We start from the raw sequence: 19,723 nt of genomic DNA, 5'->3' as shown, positions 1-19,723 counted from the left end.
TAAAAGGCTACGAAGTTTTTAATTAATTATTATGAAATCGTTTTAATATTGAAATTATTGAATTATTATTTTCGTTTTGGGAAAATTGAAATAGGTGTATATTTTTAGGTTACTAGTTGGAATGTTCAAAACGCATCCCTAAATTAATGGGAAAAGCCGTTCCGATTCACGAAATTTCGTTTCACGCGCGTTGTCTCAAGAACGGCACACCTTTTGTAAACCGAGGGATACCGGTACTGGGAGACCCACAGACACGACCAGGGGACCCGTGCGTAACCAGAAGACCCACGCACACGACCGGAAGAACACCGAGACGGGGATTGGTGTTGGTCTCAAGAGTGGCCGGCATGATGAGCATTGCATTGTTTAACTGTGCATCGAGTTCAGTGTGCGAGCTCCTGGACCACAGACTGGTAACGTGGGGCGCCATGATGGCCAGATGTTAATTACCCCACCTGGTATACATGAGGTCGTGGGTTTGATCCCGACCCTGACAATGCTTGTATATTTGGAGTGTGCGAGTCTCTCTCCCCGTGGCCGCGTTGATTTTTCTCAGTGTCCTCCGGTTTTTTCCCTCCACATTTATAATCAATGTAACGTGTTCAGAGTATTTGGCTGCTACAAATTTCCACATGATAAGCCACTTCGTTGAACTATCATTTGTGATAGCCAGGTCGCTTATGAAAGAGAGCTACATAGCTGCTAAAGTAAAAATAGTTATTTACGCAGCAAATCGCAGACAGAGTTTGAAAAGTGAAAATATTTTTGTGAAGGTGGCCGGGGCGTTCCAAGAGGGCAGAGACCCACGAAGCCGAGAGATTCAATGGCACTGCGGTGAGAGATGTGCAGTCTGCGTTCTCCTATAACGTGCTGGTAGTTGCGTTCCTGAGAAACACCGCGTTAAATGGGAAAATCGCGTTATAAATAAATAATATATACAATACAGGGGGTAAAGCACAGTCCGCGATAACACGTGGGATGCGTACACAGGGCTGAACAAAGACCGAGGAGCTGTGGGTAGCATCTACAAGCATCCGGCAGCATCCTCGTGTGATGTGGCGCCAAGGCAGCTGTACGACCACTTATTCCTTCTCGCGCCACGGAGTTCCGTTTGCTCCATCGCATTATATCCAATTCGCATCCGCGTTATACATAAAAAAACGTGTTCCCTAATACATTCATCGCGTTACATTAAATTTGCATTACGATGAAAACACACGGCGTTACAGGGGAACAGACTGCAGTTGTGAGATTGTTATTGGTTGGTGCTAGGAGATGGCGATGGGAGGCGCCGATTGGGGATGGTAGGAGGAGACGGCTTACCTTCGTTCACTGGGTCTCCCACAGCCAGCCACTGCCTCAGAGACTCCATGCTTTGCTTGGTCACCAATTTGGGATATCTGCACATTGAAGACAAATATCACCGATCGATCAACAGACCATAGATGGTGAGCACCGATGAAGGCCAGCGCTGAGGGTTGGTGTTGCCAGCCTCCACGCCCTGCCGCCTGTCTCCCCAGCTACACACACAGCTATACACAGCTGCACATACACAGAGGCACACACAGCTACACGCACATGAAGATAAAGATCCCCCCCCTATAGCCTAAAGAGACTTTTGGGGCAAGTGCTGTTCGCGAGTATGAAGGCCGGCACAGCACACGAGGGGGTGAGCGGCCAGCACCACTCCCGGCTGCTTTATCTTCCCAAGTGCTGATGTTGACACACCGCACCAGGTACTCATTAAAGGCTGAGTCGACCTAGGGGAGGCCCAGGACTGATTCAGATAATCGTCACTGGTGTTGGAAGTGAGCGGGAATCGAACTTACTTGGCCGGGTTCGTAGTGCGTCGCACTAACTGCTGCACAACCGCTCCCCACTCGCACACAAACACACACCCACTTTGGACCATCATTATTGACAACTAAGGTATTTATTCAGTATGTATACTCCTATTTATTGTCGAAGAATATTTTTGGCAGAGGGTGTGTTTATTTCAATTACAATTTTTTTAGTTTAACACGTAGGCTTTCGCGACCCATATCATCCATAATGTAGTTTTTTTTAGTTAGATCACGTATACAGATCACCATACGTCAATGGGGATTACCTGTACGCAAACAATCATAGGTACTGCTATTTTAGTGCACGCAAACGACAGGAGATACAAGAACAATGTGCATGCATAATGTACGTTGATTACCATATGAATAACACAACCAGCAATGGATACTCATTGTAATTTATATGCATTCATTAATCCCCTCCCCCCTTCGCACGTGAAGGGCTCAAAAGTGACGTCATCACAGCTATCTCTCTATCCACAAATCTGGCTGCCGCCTGATGAAGCTCGTTGTAATTACTGGCGAAACGTCGTACTCGGATTGTAAATGTTGTGGCTTTGCTCTCCAACACACCGGTGGTGCTGTTACTTGTAACGAATTGGCATGTTCTGTTTAAATGGCAAACCTTACTAATTGGCTGTATTCGGGTAGTGGCGGGTTTAACGACACATTTATATATTTACACGGATCTAACCCAAAAAAAACTATTTTATGGATATTTTTAGTCTATTTGGCATACTGTACAGTACGGATTTCAATTGTGGTGTCTTTTGTTGGTTACCGTGTGCCTGAGCCCCTTATTCAGGCAAGGTGGAAGTGTTGAATGTCGCGCTTTTGGCTGTTGTGTCACTTTCCAAGAACGTCACCCCTCGCGATATTCAAGGGTCTCCTTGCTGTACCTTACTGTACCTTACTGTACTCTGTATAATTTGTGTTAAAAGTTTACTGCTGTACACACAGTGTTGAGTACAGTATTTTTTGTAATTTAACGTAACGTAAGTAGAACTTCTTTCACACCGTACGTAGCCAACCGTGCTAGTCGGATGCGCGGGGGAAGGACAACAAACAAAACACAACAAGAAGCAGTTCTAAAGAAATGAGTTTTCAGCTTAATATAGTCGCATAGTGTATAGTAGTGTATAGTATAGTGGGTAGCGCAGTGTATAGTGTCGTACGTGGTGCATAGTGTCGTAAATGTTGAACCTTCTTGGCACCCTAAGTAGCCAACGGGGCTAATCGGAGGTTCAGGGGAAGGACAACAAACTAAACACAACAAAAGGCAGTCTTAAAGATTTGAGTTTTGTCAATCGAGATGATGTAAAGTGTATAGCTCCAGTGGCTTCCTAATATTGGAAGGGGAGAGCGTTCCAGACGACCGCAGAAGCGCATCCGAAAACAGTGAGAGTCTTTGTTCGACGGCTAGCCAAAACCCGACGCTGCAAGGGTGACCGGAGTTCGCACGGTGATGGTTTATGTTTATTTGACGAGATCAGCAAGGTATTGGTGGTTCATTTGTGTGTAATGAATAACATTGCTGGTATGTCGAGGTTGACGATTGCACGCATTAACAGACAGCTTCACCATGCCCTCCGTTGCCTATGATTCACTCTCGTAGACAAATCACTCTGATTCACGTCGTTTCGATATTCGTCGTCGCACATTTCAGGAACGCATCCCCGATGTAAAATTGGGTATTACCATATAGTTTCTTATTTATTATCATAATTCTTTTCGTTTTGCGAAAAGTGATGTAAGTGTATTATATTTTTAGGTTCGGAGTAGAGTTGTAATGACTGTTCGAAACACATCGCAATCATTTTTTGTACTAAATGAATGAGATAAGCCATTCCCATTTTTTATAAATTTTGTTTTACGCCAGCTGCTTGAAGAACGGCATCCCTTTTGTAAACCGAGGGATACCAGAGTGCTGGGAGACCCACGCACACAACCAGGGTCCTGGGAGACCCAGATCCAGGGCTTAAAGTCCCGTTCACAGCACGCTGACCAATGTAAACCCACTAATCATTAAGAGCATTTGGCTGCTATAAACTTCCACGTGATGGTAAGCCACTTTGTTGAGCTTATCGATTGTGATAGCGCCAGGTTGCTTCTAAAAGAAGAGCTATATTGCTATTTAAAGCTTTCGTGACTGCAGGGATTTATCTTCTTGGTTCTTTCGGTAAAGTCATGTAGAAGGAAAATAATAAAATAATACCATTTAAATAAAACATAAAATAAAAATTCTCACGACGTATCGGCCACAACACAAGCAGCCGTCCTCAGGTGAAGAAACAGAGCTGTCGGAAAGACAGCGTCCCAATCCGACAGCTCTGTTTCTCTTCACCTGAGGACGGCTGTTTGTGTTGTGGCCGAAACGTCGTAAGAATTTTTATTTAATGTTTAATTAAAATGTATTATTTCATTATTTTCCTTCTACGTGACTTTACCGAAAGAACAAAGAAGAGCTATATTGCTCATTGGGCCTTCATCATCTTCATCATGGTAGTAGTGTATAATGTAGTGTAGTGTACAGTGTAGTGTGTAACGTAGTGTATAATAGTGTAGTGTACATCGTAGTGTGTAATGTAGTGTATAATAGTGTAGTGTATAATAGCGTAGTGTGTAATGTAGTGTATAATAGTGTAGTGTACAGCGTAGTGTGTAATGTAGTGTATAATAGTGTAGTGTATAGTGTAGTGTGTAATGTAGTGTATAGTAGTGTAGTGTACAGTGTAGTGTGTAAAGTAGTGTATAATAGTGTAGTATACAGCGTAGTGTATAGCGTAGTGTGTAATGTAGTGTATAATAGTGTAGTGTATAGTGTAGTGTGTAATGTAGTGTATAATAGTGTAGTGTACAGAGTAGTGTGTAATGTAGTGTATAGTAGTGTAGTGTACAGCGTAGTGTATAATAGTGTAGTGTATAACGTAGTGTAGTGTACAGTGTAGTGTATAGCGTAGTGTGTAATGTAGTGTATAATAGTGTAGTGTATAGCGTAGTGTGTAATGTAGTGTATAATAGTGTAGTGTACAGTGTAGTGTGTAATGTAGTGTATAATAGTGTAGTGTACAGTGTAGTGTGTAATGTAGTGTATAATAGTGTAGTGTACAGTGTAGTGTGTAATGTAGTGTATAATAGTGTAGTGTATAGCGTAGTATATAACGTAGTGTAGTGCACAGTGTAGTGTGTAATGTAGTGTATAATAGTGTAGTGTATAGCATAGTGTGTAATGTAGTGTATAATAGTGTAGTGTACAGCGTAGTGTGTAATGTAGTGTATAATAGTGTAGTGTATAGCGTAGTGTGTAATGTAGTGTATAATAGTGTAGTTTACAGCGTAGTGTGTAATGTAGTGTATAATAGTGTAGTGTATAGTGTAGTGTGTAATGTAATGTATAGTAGTGTAGTGTACAGTGTAGTGTGTAGTGTATAATAGTGTAGTGTACAGCTTAGTGTATAGCGTAGTGTGTAATGTAGTGTATAATAGTGTAGTGTATAATAGTGTAGTGTATAGCGTAGTGTGTAATGTAGTGTATAATAGTGTAGTGTATAGCGTAGTATATAACGTAGTGTAGTGTACAGTGTAGTGTGTAATGTAGTGTATAATAGTGTAGTGTATAGCGTAGTGTATAACGTAGTGTAGTGTACAGTGTAGTGTGTAATGTAGTGTATAATAGTGTAGTGTATAGCGTAGTGTATAACGTAGTGTGTAATGTAGTGTATAATAGTGTAGTATATAGTGTAGTGTATAGTAGTGTAGTGCATCAGCATCATGATCCATGGGGCAGGTAGCCCTGTAGTAGTAGGCGGCGGTGTCCACTGCACATTTCGTTGTTGACACTTTCCTCTCTCTGTCTTGCAGTGCCAATATGTCCTCAAGCAGTGGCCACGTATTTCTGGCAACCTGATCTCTCATGATGTCGTCGTCGTCAAAGCCGTTCCTAGTATAGTAAACATTTAAAAACCCACACTCGGCGCCGAGCGCTTGCAGCTAGCTAAGAATCACGGGCAGAACTGGCTCGGGGGATCCCGGCCACGGCCACGCTGAACCCTCCCTGCACCACCGTCCCTCCCACGGGCCGCCACAAGCGCCCTCTTTGTCCCCGGTGGGGTGCGGCGCTGCCGGTGGCCATCGCTCCCAATTAGCGGCGCTCGATGGGGCGGGCTGCGCTAATTGAACGGACGGGAGAGCGGGCTGCAGGCGGTGACGCGGCAGCCGAATGTTCACGCTCGCGGGTTCGCACTGTGATGTCTCACGCTTCGCTGGGCATCTCTTCCGTGTGTCCCCCCGTGTCTCAGTGTGTCCCCACGTCCCTGTCTCTCGATGTCTCAGTGTCTCCCAATATCGCAGTGTGTCCCCATGTCTCTGTTTCCTCTGGTCCCTCTGTCCCCAGGTCCCTCTGTCCCCATGTCCCTCTGTCCCCATTTTCCTGTGTCCCCATGTCTCAGTATGTCCCCATTTTCCTCTGTCCCGAGGTCTGTGTCCCCACTTTTATGCATGTCATTGTGTCCCCTTGACTGTGTCCCCATGTCCCCACTTCTCAGTGCGTCGCCATGTCCGTGTATCCGCATGTCCCTATGTCCCTGTGTCCCCATGTCTCAGTGAGTCGCAATGTGTCTGCGTCCCCATGTCCCTCTTACCCCATGTCTGAGTGTGTCCTCACTTGCGTGTGCGTTCCCATTTCTGTGTGTCTCCACGTCCCAGTGTCTTCATGTCCCTGTGTCTCTACTTCTCTGTGTGTCCCCATGTCGCTGTGTCCTCATTTTAGGGGGAGGGGATATCCCTCAAATATTGGAGGAAGCAGCCAACTCCTGTGAGTGGCTGGCTGATGTGCCATCTATTTAGCAAGCATGGAGAGCGATCCAAAGTATGAAATCCGGCAAAGGTGGCATTTGTGTGCAGGATTCCCTCCAGCGGGAGGCCATACAAGGTCCTGGAAAAGATTATTCAATATCCCCTTTTTGCCAGACGTGTAGAGTATTTCAACAGGACCTATATATCTGCTTTATTGACCTGGTCAATGCCTATGATACCATCAATAGGCCAGGGCTCTGGGTTATTCTTCATGCTTTTGGGGTCACTGACCCTCTCTGCTCACAAGCATTGTGGGCCTTTATGATGGTGGTAAGCAAGCCCGGGTAAAGCTGCTTGGCCAGGATTCGGAGCCATTCCTCGTTCACCTTTGGGTGCGAGAGAGATATCCTCTGGCTCCCACATTATTTAACATCGTTTTGACCACGCAGTTCGAGAAGCCTTCCATGGCTGTACTGGAGGAATCTCCATTTGGAACAGATACAATGGGAGGCTGATCGATGCCCGGGTGCGATGGAGGGATGGCTCTCTATTTGGTCAAACATGTTATGTACGCTGATAATCTGATAATTGCTGCCCACTGAGAAGTTGGAAACTCTTTTATTGAACCTGGAGCATGCCACTAAGAGGTGGGGGGACGTTACTATCAGTCCCACAAAAGCGAAACACCTGCCTGGGTTTGGTATGCCATCACACACTCCAAAAACCATGAGTGATGGGGCGGTTGTGGAGAGAGTGGAGGAGTTTCCATACCTGGGCAGTGTGCTTGTGACCAGCTCCGGTTTGATAGCAGAGGTCTCACTCCGAATCAATCGAGCGGCATTATCTTTTCATCAGCTGCATAAGACTGTATGGAAACTACTTGGTCTGTCGTACCACATGAAGCTCCGGGTCTTCTTGGCCACAGTTACGCCCTGCCTTTCACAAATGATAGCTCAACGAAGTGGCTTATTACGTGGAAATGTAAAGCAGCTAAAAACTCTAAATGCATTTCTAAATGCGGAGGGAAATACCAGAGGCCCCGGAGAAAAGTCCACACGACCACGGGGAGAAAATGCAAACTCTAAACAGGTTGTCAGACTCGGGATCGAACTCACGACCTCTTGTATACCAGGCGAGGTAGTTCACATCTCGCCACCATCCCATTGGCGAGCTCCTCCAGGAGACAAGACTGCGTTGGCTGGGTCATGTAGCCTACACGCCCAGCCACCGGATGCCCAAGTAGCTTCTGTTTGGCCAGATAGAGGGTGCTAAATGGACATGACAAGGACTGGAGAAGAGATGGAATGATGCGGTGAGGATGTGCAGCAGAGTTGACTTGCCGATGACTGGAACCAGCCTTGTCAAAATCAACCTTCGTTGAGAAGGACGTAACTGGGCAGTTGGAGGCAGTCGCCCTCCACCAACAACAACGGAGAACAGAGAAGCAACGCTCACAACAAGCGGAGCGCCAGGTGGCTAAAACGCAGCGAGTTGTCACAGTAGGGGGCACAGGTGGTGCATCTGCCAGTCATCTCATTCACAGTCAGTCAACCCATGGCACCAGCTGGCTCGGTCCCGTAACCTCCTGCCACTGAGCTTTCGGCACTTCACATGGCTTAAAAGTGCATCTAGCCTAGCACAAGCGCTGTGGAGACATTACCGCCACTTATTAGCAAAACAGTGGCTGCTTTTGTTGTTGTGTGTTGTGTGTTTTGTGTCAGAGTGCCCCGCATGCCCCCCGTGGCCTCACGCACCGGTGCTTGAGAAGCTGGCGGAGTAACTCATTTCCACGGTTGGTGGACGGATCCTCGGGGCTGTGCCAGAGGGAGGAGGGGGGCAGGGAGACAAAAACCGACAAGCCCTTAGCACCAAGTCGGTGAGCAATGTCGAGCATTGGTGGGTAGCATGAGGAGAGAACATGCAACCTCCACTCACTCACTCTGTAGAACAGGGGCAGAGACATACAACCTCCACTCACTCACTCTGTAGAACAGGGGCAGAGAACATACAACCTCCACTCACTCACTCTGTAGAACAGGAGCAGAGAACATGCAACCTCCACTCACTCACTCTGTAGCTCTGTAGAACAGGAGCAGAGACATACAACCTCCACTCACTCACTCTGTAGAACAGGGGGAGATCACACACACTCCACTCACTCACTCTGTAGAACAGGGGCAGAGACATACAACCTCCACTCACTCACTCTGTAAAACAGGAGCAGAGAACATGCAACCTCCACTCACTGTCACTCAGACAAAGGTCACCCATGTAACCTTCAACAGGCTGTTGGGGAAAGTGCTGTTAGCGAGCACCTATTAAGGCCGGCACAGCAACCAAGGGGGTGGGGTGGCCAGCACCATACCCAGCCGCCTTTGTCTCCCCAGTGCTGTTTAAACACCATACTCTAAGGCTGAGTCAACATAGAGAGTGGTTTGGAGCAGCAGTGCGCTAATCGCTGCGCCATCACTCCCAGCACCCCACCCACTGCTCGCCCCCTCGCACACATTCCCGCAGAACAGGAGGGCGAGCGCAAACCTCCCCCCAGGCGGGAATCGAACCGCAGCTGCGTGGCGTGGCCGGTGGTTCCCCCAGAGGGGGTGTTGTAGGTAATCAGTTATAGACCAGGCAGCCTCTGGGAGGTGGTGGTTGCGAAGGCGGTGGGGGAAGGAATGCATTGGCGGCTGTTCACGTGAGAATGCCACACTGCTTTGCACATGAATGGACGGGCAGTGGCGCGTAACCTACACTGTACGTACTAAAGACAACGATCCCCCGTGTAGCCTTAACAGACTGTTGGGACAAGTGCTGTTAGCGAGTAGAACCTATGAAGGCCGGCACTTTGGCACACAAGAGGGTGGGTGGCCAGCACCACGCCCAACCGCCTTTGTCTCCCCAGTGGCGATGTTTACTACACACCGCACCAGGTACTCAACATGAGGCCGAGTCGACCTAGGGGAGGGCCCAGGACCGTTTCAGATAATCGTCACCGGTGCGGGTGACCCCTCACGCACGCGCGGCCACCCAGTTGCAAAGTGAGCGGCTCGCAATGAGAATGTCGCGAGTTCAAATGCAGGTTGAGGTTTGGCTCCGCCCCATCATCCTTTTGGCGTTGATAAAATGGGTACCACTTTGCGGCAGATCAAACAGCAGTTGTCCTATGGATAGACTTGTCCCCGCCATAGGGATGTGGAATTTCCACCAATGATTCAAGACTGAGAATGGGAGATGAGCCCCAATTCATTTTAAAAGCCGCAAAAACAAAGATCGCCCATATAGCCTTTACCAGGATGTTGGGGCAAGTGCAGTTAGCGAGCAGCACCTATGAAGATTGACACGCCACACGAGGGGGTGGTGTGGCCAGCACCACGCCTGGCCACCTTTGTCTCCCTTTGTGGCGACGTTTACTAGACATCGCACTGGGTACTTAATTAAGGCCGAGTCAACCTAAGGGAGACCCAGGACTGATTAAAAAAATCGTCACTTGTGCTGGCCATGAGCGAGAATCGAATTCGGGTCGCCGGGTTCGTAGCGGAGCATACTAGCCGCTACACTACCGCTCCGCTATTCACCATTAAGTGGCGGTGATGTCACCACGGCACCTGTGCCAAGTTTTGTGCACTTTGAGGCCACGTGAAGTGTCAAAGTCCCACTATCAGTTAACAGGATAGACCCCCAGGTGCCATGGGTTGACTGACTGAGATGACTGGCTGATGCACCACCTGTGCCCCCTACTGTCAATGGCGGAGAAAGGATTTTCAGGTAGGGGGGGCAACCCCTCCAGCAATGACAAATGATAGGAGTTGTGAGTAAGTAAGGACTTGCCCCTTGCTTTTTATTCGACAAGTGTGCGGCGATGGCTCAGCCATCGATCGAGGGTCAAATTCGAACCGTGTGTGATCGGCATTGCGCTCGCTGAAGGTATTTGCCTTCAGGGAAGTCGTGTGCTGTAAACGCAACTGCGCACAATTCTGAGTCGCTTATAACCGCTTTGCCGTTACTTATTGCCAATTATGGACTCAGGCTATTGTCCTATCATCTCATAGAGTCCCTGGCACGTAATAATATGCTACACAGTGGCAGTTGGGGTTGTAAAATGCCGATTTATCTCTATATATATAAAAGGGTAATTTGTGATTATGTGTGTCTGTTCAAAATGTTTAGCGTACTTCCCGACATGCAACAAACTTGAAATTTTCCACTGTACACCAGGCAAAAATGATAAAAATACACTTTTGTGTTTTTTTTGGGGGGGGAGCTCAATAATGCATATTTTTTTGCACGGCAAGTGAGCTGTGACGTCACATCTGTCATGTGGAAGCGTAACGCATTGTAGTGTAGCGGGTAGCGCTACGCTGCACTACGAACCCGGCGACCTGAGTTCGATTCCCGCTCACGGCCACCACCGGTGACGATTTCGATCGGATCATTGAGGGGGCACGTGCCACCCCACACCCCACTGGCTCCGCCAGTGCCTACTTTGCCAACTTTGTGTTTTATCCGCCTGGTGCTCTGCTCGTTGTTGTGAGCATCGCTCCTCTGCCTTCCGCTGTTGCTGGAGGGTGACTGCCTCCAACTGCCCAGCAGCATCCTTCATGAGCCTCCTCCTCTACATAGGCCGATGACACACACACGCACAGGCCCACACACGGACAATTGCACGGACGCACATTTAAACACACAATCTTACACATGCATGCACACACAATTAGCCACGCACTGATGCACACGTATACAAACACACACAGACCTAAACAAACTGGAAGATACATACACATTCACAAAGACAAATGTCCCCCGTATAGCCTGAACAGATTGTTGGGGCAGGTGCTGTTAGCGAGCACCTCTGGCCAAGTGCTGTTAACGAGCATCTACGAAGGTCGTCACGGCACACGAGGGGGTGGGTGGCCAGCAGCACCATGCCCGGCCACCTTTGTCTCCCCAATGGCGATGTTTACTACACACCGCACCAGGTACTCTTTTTTGAGGCCGAGTCGACCTAGGGGAGGCCCAGGACCGATTCAGATAATCGTCACCGGTGTTGGGCGTGTGCTGGAATCGAACTCAAGTTGCTGGGTTCGTAGTGGAGTGCGCTCATCACTGCGCCACCAAAAGACAAAGATCCCCCGTGTAGCCTTGACGGACTGTCCGGGCAAGTGCTGTTGGCGAGCAGCACCCATGAAGGCCGGCAATGTGCGGTGGCCAGCACCACACCCGGCCGTGGGTCGCCGGGTTCGCAGCGCAGCACGCTAACAGCTACACTACCATTCCCCACTACACATTCAGACACACACATAGATTGCAGAATCGCTAAAAGAGAATGTTGGGGCAAAGTGCTGTTGGCGAGCAGCATGCCTGGAAACCTTTCGTGTAAACCGCACGTGCACCGGTCGCGTGTAATATTCGAGGTTACCGAGGCTCTATATATCTAACTTTGACTTCACCGTGGTGTACAAGTTTGTATCATCAGCATATTGATGGCACTTGATGTCATGCGATGAGATGACATGGGCGATCGGAGAGACGTTTGTTGAAAACAGGAATGGCCCGAGGATGGAACCCTGTGGCACTCCAACTAGGCACGGCGTAGGCGATGACTGTTTATTGCCCAGCTTGCCGAACTGTGATCGACCACGTAGGCATGACTCAACCCACCACAGTGCCGTACCCGATACACCGAACCTTGACCTCGGCTGCCTGATGAGTATTTCATGGTCGATGGTGTCGTGGGCCAATCAACGCTGTGGTGCACCGGTCATCCATAATCTTGCAGATGTCATCAGTGGTCTTTAGTAGAGCTGTCTCAGTGGCGTGAACTTCCAGTACGCCGACTGCAATGGGTTGAATCTGCCCATCGCAGCGACGTATGGAAGTAACCGCTTCAGACACAGGCGCTCTATGACCTTTGAAATCGTACTCAGGTTTGAGATCGGGCGATAGTTTGCGAGGTAGCCGTGGTATTACCTGCACCATTTTGAACCAGTGTGGGAAACAGCCCCTCACTGAATAAAATATTTGCCAGGTGGACAATCGGCGACGCAAGCACGTCCGAGCATGATTTGAGAATCGATGTAGTCGAGTGATGATGTCTTATTTGGCAGCCGTGCGATGAACAGACACCTCTGCCACCGAAGTTGGTATCAGGGTCTCGAGTTTTGCATTGGTTCCAGGTTGATCAAACTCCAGGTTGATCAGACCATGAGAATGTGATGCCTTCAAGTTAGAAACTGCCGTATTGATCGTTACTATTTTATTGGAAAAAAAACGTGTCAAGTGCTATGCACAGATCAGTTGACTAGTTGATGGGTGGTTGGAGTGCAGCAGAACTTTCACGACGCACCACAGAGCACTGGGGTTGTGAGCCGACTCATTGACTTGCAGAGCATAGAACGATCTGCGAGACTCAATAATGAGTCGGTTGGCAGATCTGCAGGCAGCTCTGCAAGCGAGTTTTTGGACAGTTTCAAAACCAGTTTTCTTCCAAAGACGCTCCCAGCCTCCTCCCCATGTCTGCTTCGCAGCCATCGACTCCGGTGACAGCCGGTTTCTGCGCACTTTCCCCTTTTCTTCGCGCTTGTTGTTCGGATGAGGCACGTGTCCATCAAGAACAGCGGCGATGCCATTTGCTCATTGAGCTGCAAACGAATCGACCGTTGGATGCAGGTTTTCGACATGCCGATGATGACCGGAACTTCTGACGGAAAGCATCGTGGTCCGGTCGTTTCCAGCCTCTGCACGATATCGTTGTGAAGGGTGGGCGAGTACGGCTACCTCTCGTTTTAAGCGGGGGTTGTGTTCTTGAAAAACGGCGCATAACTCGTAATAGCCTTAATTAAGAAAACATTTTCCCATAAGAAATAAAGGAAGTGGTTGAGGTTAGGGAGAGCACGCTATCGAACCTCATTCTTACGTTTACATATTTCACTGGTTAGAGTAACATATATTATATTTATACTAGCATATGCGTATTACAGATAGTAGCAGCCTATTTAAAGAAACAAAATACAAAAATAAAGTCAAACACAAAGGTATTTTACGCAGTGAGAACCTTACCAGACATTGGTAGGCAAATGTGTGCACAAGACAAAGTTCAAACGGACAAGATCTTCAGAATGGCGAGCGAGAAGGAGACGCTGATGCTGCCCGCGCTTGTGGTGGTTGCCGTACTGCTGCTGCACCTCAGGCAGCAGAGCTGTTCAACTTTGCTGCCCCGACTAACGGATGAGCTCGCAGCACATTCCGTAACACCGTGAACCAACGCGCTGGAGCGCGTTATTTCAATAATAGTGTGCGCGTAACAAAAATAAGTGTCAGTTAATCTAACGCGCCGTTTCTTAAATCGCGTTACGTAAACGCACGTAATATGCCAGACGACTGTAATGGTTATTGCCACTTCACACGTCAAGAGGCTGCGATCTGCAATACCCTACGTCTTCATTAACAACGTAGGTCATGGTTACAGAATAAGCGTGATCCGGTATATTTCCCGAGCGACATGCCGCACAGCTAACGTTGCTGCGGGGTTAAACTGTGATTGTACGATAATCTCGGTGCGAGATCTCCGTTGATTTTGCCACGAGAACCGGCACGGTCCGGGACAGTTCAGGTCACCACAGGTGATGTAGCAAAGTTGATCCACGCAGCCTATCAGACCAGAAAGCTGGCAAAAGATTTCCAACAGCGGTCAATAGATGACAGCGATCGTGAGCCACTGCATGCCGCTTCCTTATTTTTACAAGCAGCAGCAACAGCTCGAATGACGCGATTGTTAACTAGTCGCTCAGGACCTTTACGCAGAAAGAGATGTGGGGGTGAGTGAGAGGTGAGGGTGAGTGAGAGGTGAGTGTGAGGTGAGGGTGAGTGAGAGGTGGGGGTGAGTGAGATGTGGGGGTGAGCGAGAGGTGATTGTGGCGAGAGTCAGTGCGGTGAGCGTGAGGAAGTCACTCACGTGGTGGAGATGATCTCGTCACGCGTTCTCCGAATGAGAATCACGGGGCCCGGGTACCTGGGGACACGCGGGGACACCCGGGGTCATGTGGGGACATGTCCCAATACGGCGAAGGCAAAGACAACATAGAGACAAGGGCAAGTGTTGTCAGCAAGGCTGAGTTGACCGAGGGGAGGCCCAGGAGGCCCAGGATCAGTTCAGATAATCATCGCCGGTGTTGGCCGTGAGGGGGAACTGAACTCATGTCGCCGGGTTCGCAACGCACATATACACATACATACACATATACACATACATACACATCTACACATACATACACATCTACACATACATACACATCTACACATACATACACATCTACACATACATACACATCTACACATACATACACATCTACACATACATACACATCTACACATACATACACATCTACACATACATACACATATGAACATACTCTTTGGTTCTTTCGGTGAAGTCACGTAGGTATAAAATTAAATAAATCACGACGTTTCGGGCGCAACACAAGTGTCCATCATCAGGTGGGAAAGCGTGGTCTGCTGCTGAGGTAGACTGTTTTGAAAGGTTTGAAATGGGTGTAGCCCAACGGTCATAAAGAAGTGGCTGGGGCTAGTGATGTTAATGTGAGAAATTAGCATGTAACTGTAAGATACAAGGAGAGCGGCCTTCTCGACGAGGGCACAGAAGTGGCTATGTTAATGTGAGAGAATAACATATGAACGTGTACACACACGTACGTACATACATACATACGTGTGTACGGTCGTGCGCGTATGTACATGTGCACACGTGTGTATGTGTCTTCGTATAAGTATGTGTGTATGTCCGTGAGTGTGTGTGTATATACACATAACACACGTGCACACACGTGCACAGACGTGTACACACGTGCAAAAACACAAACACAAAGACCCCCCGTAGAGCCTTAACACTGTTGGGGGCAAGTGCTGTTTGCGAGTAGCACCTATGAAGGCCGGCAACGGCACACGTCCACACATGCTACTACGGCTGTCAAGCTGTTCATGCTAAGAACACAACAGCTTGCTCGTGTGTAGAGCATGCACAGCCCTGCCTGCCGCTGTCGCTCAACGGCTGCACGAGAGCCACGGTGTGATAGGGACATGGCTACCTGCACAGCTGATCTGCGTTGTTGAGGTTCAGGTAGTCACGGACGGTGCGCACCACCAACGAGCCTGGCACACGCACGGACGCACACACGCAGCAGCAACACCACCACCAATAATCACTTACACCAACACAGGGGTACACATACATTCTAGATTTGAAGCTTTCGTGACTGCAAGGATTCATACTCTTAGGTTTTTTCGGTAAAGTCACGTAGGTAAAAAGAAATAATATTAATAAAAGAATAATAATAGAAATAAAATAATAAATCACGACGTTTCGGGCGCAACACAAGCGTCCGTCATCAGGTGGGACAACCACAGCAAGAAACAAATGCTGAAGTGGGCAGACTTCCGACTGTTGGGGCAAGTGCTGTTAGCGAGTAGCACCTATGAAGGTCGGCACAGCACACGAGGGGATGGGTGGCCAGCACCACGCCCGGCCGACTTTGTCTCCCGAGCGTCGGTGTTTACACATTGCATCAGGTACTCATTTGAGGCTGAGTCGACCTAGAGGAGGCCCAGGACCAGTTCAGATAATCGTCACTGGTTTTGGCCGGGAGCGGGAATCGAACCTGCTCCCCACACACACTCGCTCACAATCACACAATAACACGCTCACATTCACACACTCATACTCACACACTAACACCCACACACGCTCACACTCACACACTAACACCCACATTCACACACACACGCTCACACTCACGCTCACACACGCTCACACACACTCTCACCCACATTCACCCACACATGCTCACACTCACACGCTCACATTCACACACTCACACCCACACACGCTCAGACTCACACACACACGCTCACACTCACACACTTACACCCACACAAGCTCACACTCACACTCACCCACATTCACCCACACACGCTCACACACACATGCTCACATTCACACACCCACACACGCTCACACACTAACACCTACACATTCACACACTAACACCTACACACGCTCACGCTCACACTCACACATTCACCCACACACGCTCACACACACACACGCTCACACACTCACACCCACACACGCTCACACTCGCCCACATTCACCCACACACGCTCACACTCACACACACATGCTCACATTCACACACCCACACACGCTCACACACTAACACCTATACATTCACACACTAACACCTACACACGCTCACGCTCACACCTTTACACATTCACCCACACACGCTCACACTCACACACTCACACCCACACACGCTCACACTCACACACTAACACCCACATTCACACACACACGCTCACACTCACACCCACACACGCTCACACTCACACATGCTCACACACACTCTCACCCACATTCACCCACACACGCTCACGCTCACACACACGCTCACATTCACACACGCTCACAATCACACACTAACACCCACACACGCTCACATTCACACACTCACACCCACACACACTCACACCCACACACGTTCACACACTAACACCCACACCTGCTCACACTCACACCTACACACACACTAACACCAACACACGCTCACAATGACACTCACGCCCACACACGCTCACACCCACTCACACCCACACACGCTCACACCCACACACGCTCACACACACATGCTCACATTCACACACCCACACCCACACACGCTCACACACTAACACCTACACATTCACACACTAACACCTACACACGCTCACACTCACACATTCACCCACACACGCTCACACTCATACACATACACTCACACACCCACACACGCTCAGACTCACACACTAACACCCATATTCACACACACACGCTCACACTCACACCCACACACGCTCACACACACTCTCACCCACACATGCTCACACTCACACGCTCACATTCACACACTCACACCCACACACTCTCACCCACATTCACCCACACACGCTCACACTCACACACTCACATTCACACACTCAAACCCACACACGCTCACACACTAACACCCACACATTCACTCACACTAACACCCACACATTCACACACTCACACACTAATACCCACACATTCACACACTCACACACTAACACCCACACATTCACACACTCACACACTAACACCCACACACAGGTCATGACGTAACAGTGGATGTGAGTAGATGCGGTAAGAGATGCTTTTATTTTTTAAAGGTGCGATGAGGTAAGCAAATATCAGACGAGGTACTGTGAGCTGTGACGAGATGCGACGAGGTGTGACGAGGTACTGGGAGCTGTGACGAGGTGTGACGAGGTACTGGGAGCTGTGACGAGGTGTGACGAGGTACTGTGAGCTGTGACGAGGTACTGGGAGCTGTGACGAGGTGTGACGAGGTACTGGGAGCTGTGACGAGGTACTGAGAGCTGTGACGAGGTGTGACGAGGTGTGACGAGGTACTGGGAGGTGTGACGAGGTGTGACGAGGTACTGGGAGCTGTGACGAGGTACTGGGAGCTGTGACGAGGTGTGACGAGGTGTGACGAGGTACTGTGAGGTGTGACGAGGTGTGACGAGCTGTGACAAGGTGTGACGAGGTGTGACGAGGTACTGTGAGGTGTGACGAGGTGTGACGTGGTGTGATGAGGTACTGTGAGGTGTGACGAGGTGTGACGAGGTGTGACGAGGTACTGGGAGCTGTGACGAGGTGTGACGAGCTGTGACAAGGTGTGACGAGGTGTGACGAGGTACTGTGAGGTGTGACGAGGTGTGACGTGGTGTGATGAGGTACTGTGAGGTGTGACGAGGTTGTCACGAGGTGTGACGAGGTGTGACGAGGTACTGGGAGCTGTGACGAGGTGTGACGTGGTGTGATGAGGTACTGTGAGGTGTGACGAGGTTGTCACGAGGTGTGACGAGGTGTGACGAGGTACTGGGAGCTGTGACGAGGTGTGACGTGGTGTGATGAGGTACTGAGAGGTGTGACGAGGTACTGGGAGCTGTGACGAGGTGTGACGAGGTGTGACGAGGTGTTGTGAGGTGCGGAGACTCACCCCAGCTGCTGGGCATGACCTTGGTGGCCAGGGGCACGATGTCATCAAACGAGGCATCCAGCACAAGCCCACTGACTTCTGGGTAAGACATGGCTGCCCAGGTGGCTGCAGAGGAGAGGGGGGTGGTGGTGGGCACAGCAAAGACAAAGATCCCCCGTGGAGCCTTCAGCAGCGAGCTGCGGCGCCTACGAAGGCTGGCACGGCATTTGTGCGCGTCTGTGTCTATACATACGTGTGCGCGTGTCTGTGTGAGTATGTGTACTTGTGTGTGCTTATGTTTGCTTGTGAGTGTGTGTGCGTATGTGTGCGTCTGTGTGTGTATGTGTGCGCGTCTGTGTGGTTGTGTGTGTGCTTGTGTGTGTGCTTCTGTATGCTTGTGTGTGTGCATCTGTATGCTTGTGTGTGCTTCTGTGTGCTTATGTGTGCTTCTGTGTGCTTATGTGTGTGCATATATTCAATTAACAGTCAATTTGGTAAATGGCAGGTTTCGTGGAACGGATTAAAATAACATTAATAAAGGTACTATGACTGTACTGGGGGATCTTTGTCTGTGTGTGTCTGTCTGTGTGTGTGTCTGTCTGTCTGTCTGTGCGTCGGGTGGCTTAAAATACAAAAAGTTGGCACAAAAGAGTGTACAGCTGGTGCATCTGCCAGTCATCTCAGTCAGCGAACCCACGGAACCCGCGTCTGTCCCGTGACCTTCTGTCAGCAAGCCTTCGACACTTCACATGGCCTCAAAGCGCACCTGGCCTGGCACAGGCGTCGTGGTGACGTCACAGGTAGTCCCCAAGCTACGGCAGTGTTGCGGGTTCCCGAGAACGATCCGTAACCCGAATTTTCCGTATGTAGGACATTGAACAATTTTTCCCCCAAAATCAAGATGAAATCTCATAGCCAGAAATATTTGTGCCTCCCCTACCCAGTTACTCGTTGGCTTTCTCTCAGTACCATATTGCGCTGTTGCTATCTCGTACTGTATCGTATCACTGTACTATACGCTCTGCACTTCCT

General features: G+C 49.2%; 1 protein-coding gene across 1 annotated transcript in view; it reads right to left on the bottom strand.

Annotated features, from left to right (window-relative positions):
* The window catches only part of LOC144951194 (phosphatidylserine lipase ABHD16A-like), a 48,405-nt gene that overhangs the window by 5,903 nt on the left and 22,779 nt on the right, over positions 1-19,723 (bottom strand). The window contains exons 13-17 of the mRNA XM_078881337.1: positions 18,713-18,817; positions 15,737-15,800; positions 14,587-14,643; positions 8,393-8,452; positions 1,324-1,400 (exon numbers count right to left, since the gene is read on the bottom strand). Of these exons, the coding sequence (XP_078737463.1) occupies positions 1,324-1,400; positions 8,393-8,452; positions 14,587-14,643; positions 15,737-15,800; positions 18,713-18,817 (363 nt within the window). The remainder of the gene's footprint in view (positions 1-1,323; positions 1,401-8,392; positions 8,453-14,586; positions 14,644-15,736; positions 15,801-18,712; positions 18,818-19,723) is intronic.

The sequence above is a fragment of the Lampetra fluviatilis genome, chromosome 61, assembly GCF_964198595.1.
Source record: "Lampetra fluviatilis chromosome 61, kcLamFluv1.1, whole genome shotgun sequence".
Lineage (NCBI taxonomy): Eukaryota > Metazoa > Chordata > Hyperoartia > Petromyzontiformes > Petromyzontidae > Lampetra > Lampetra fluviatilis.
This window is presented reverse-complemented; position numbering and strand designations above follow the sequence as displayed.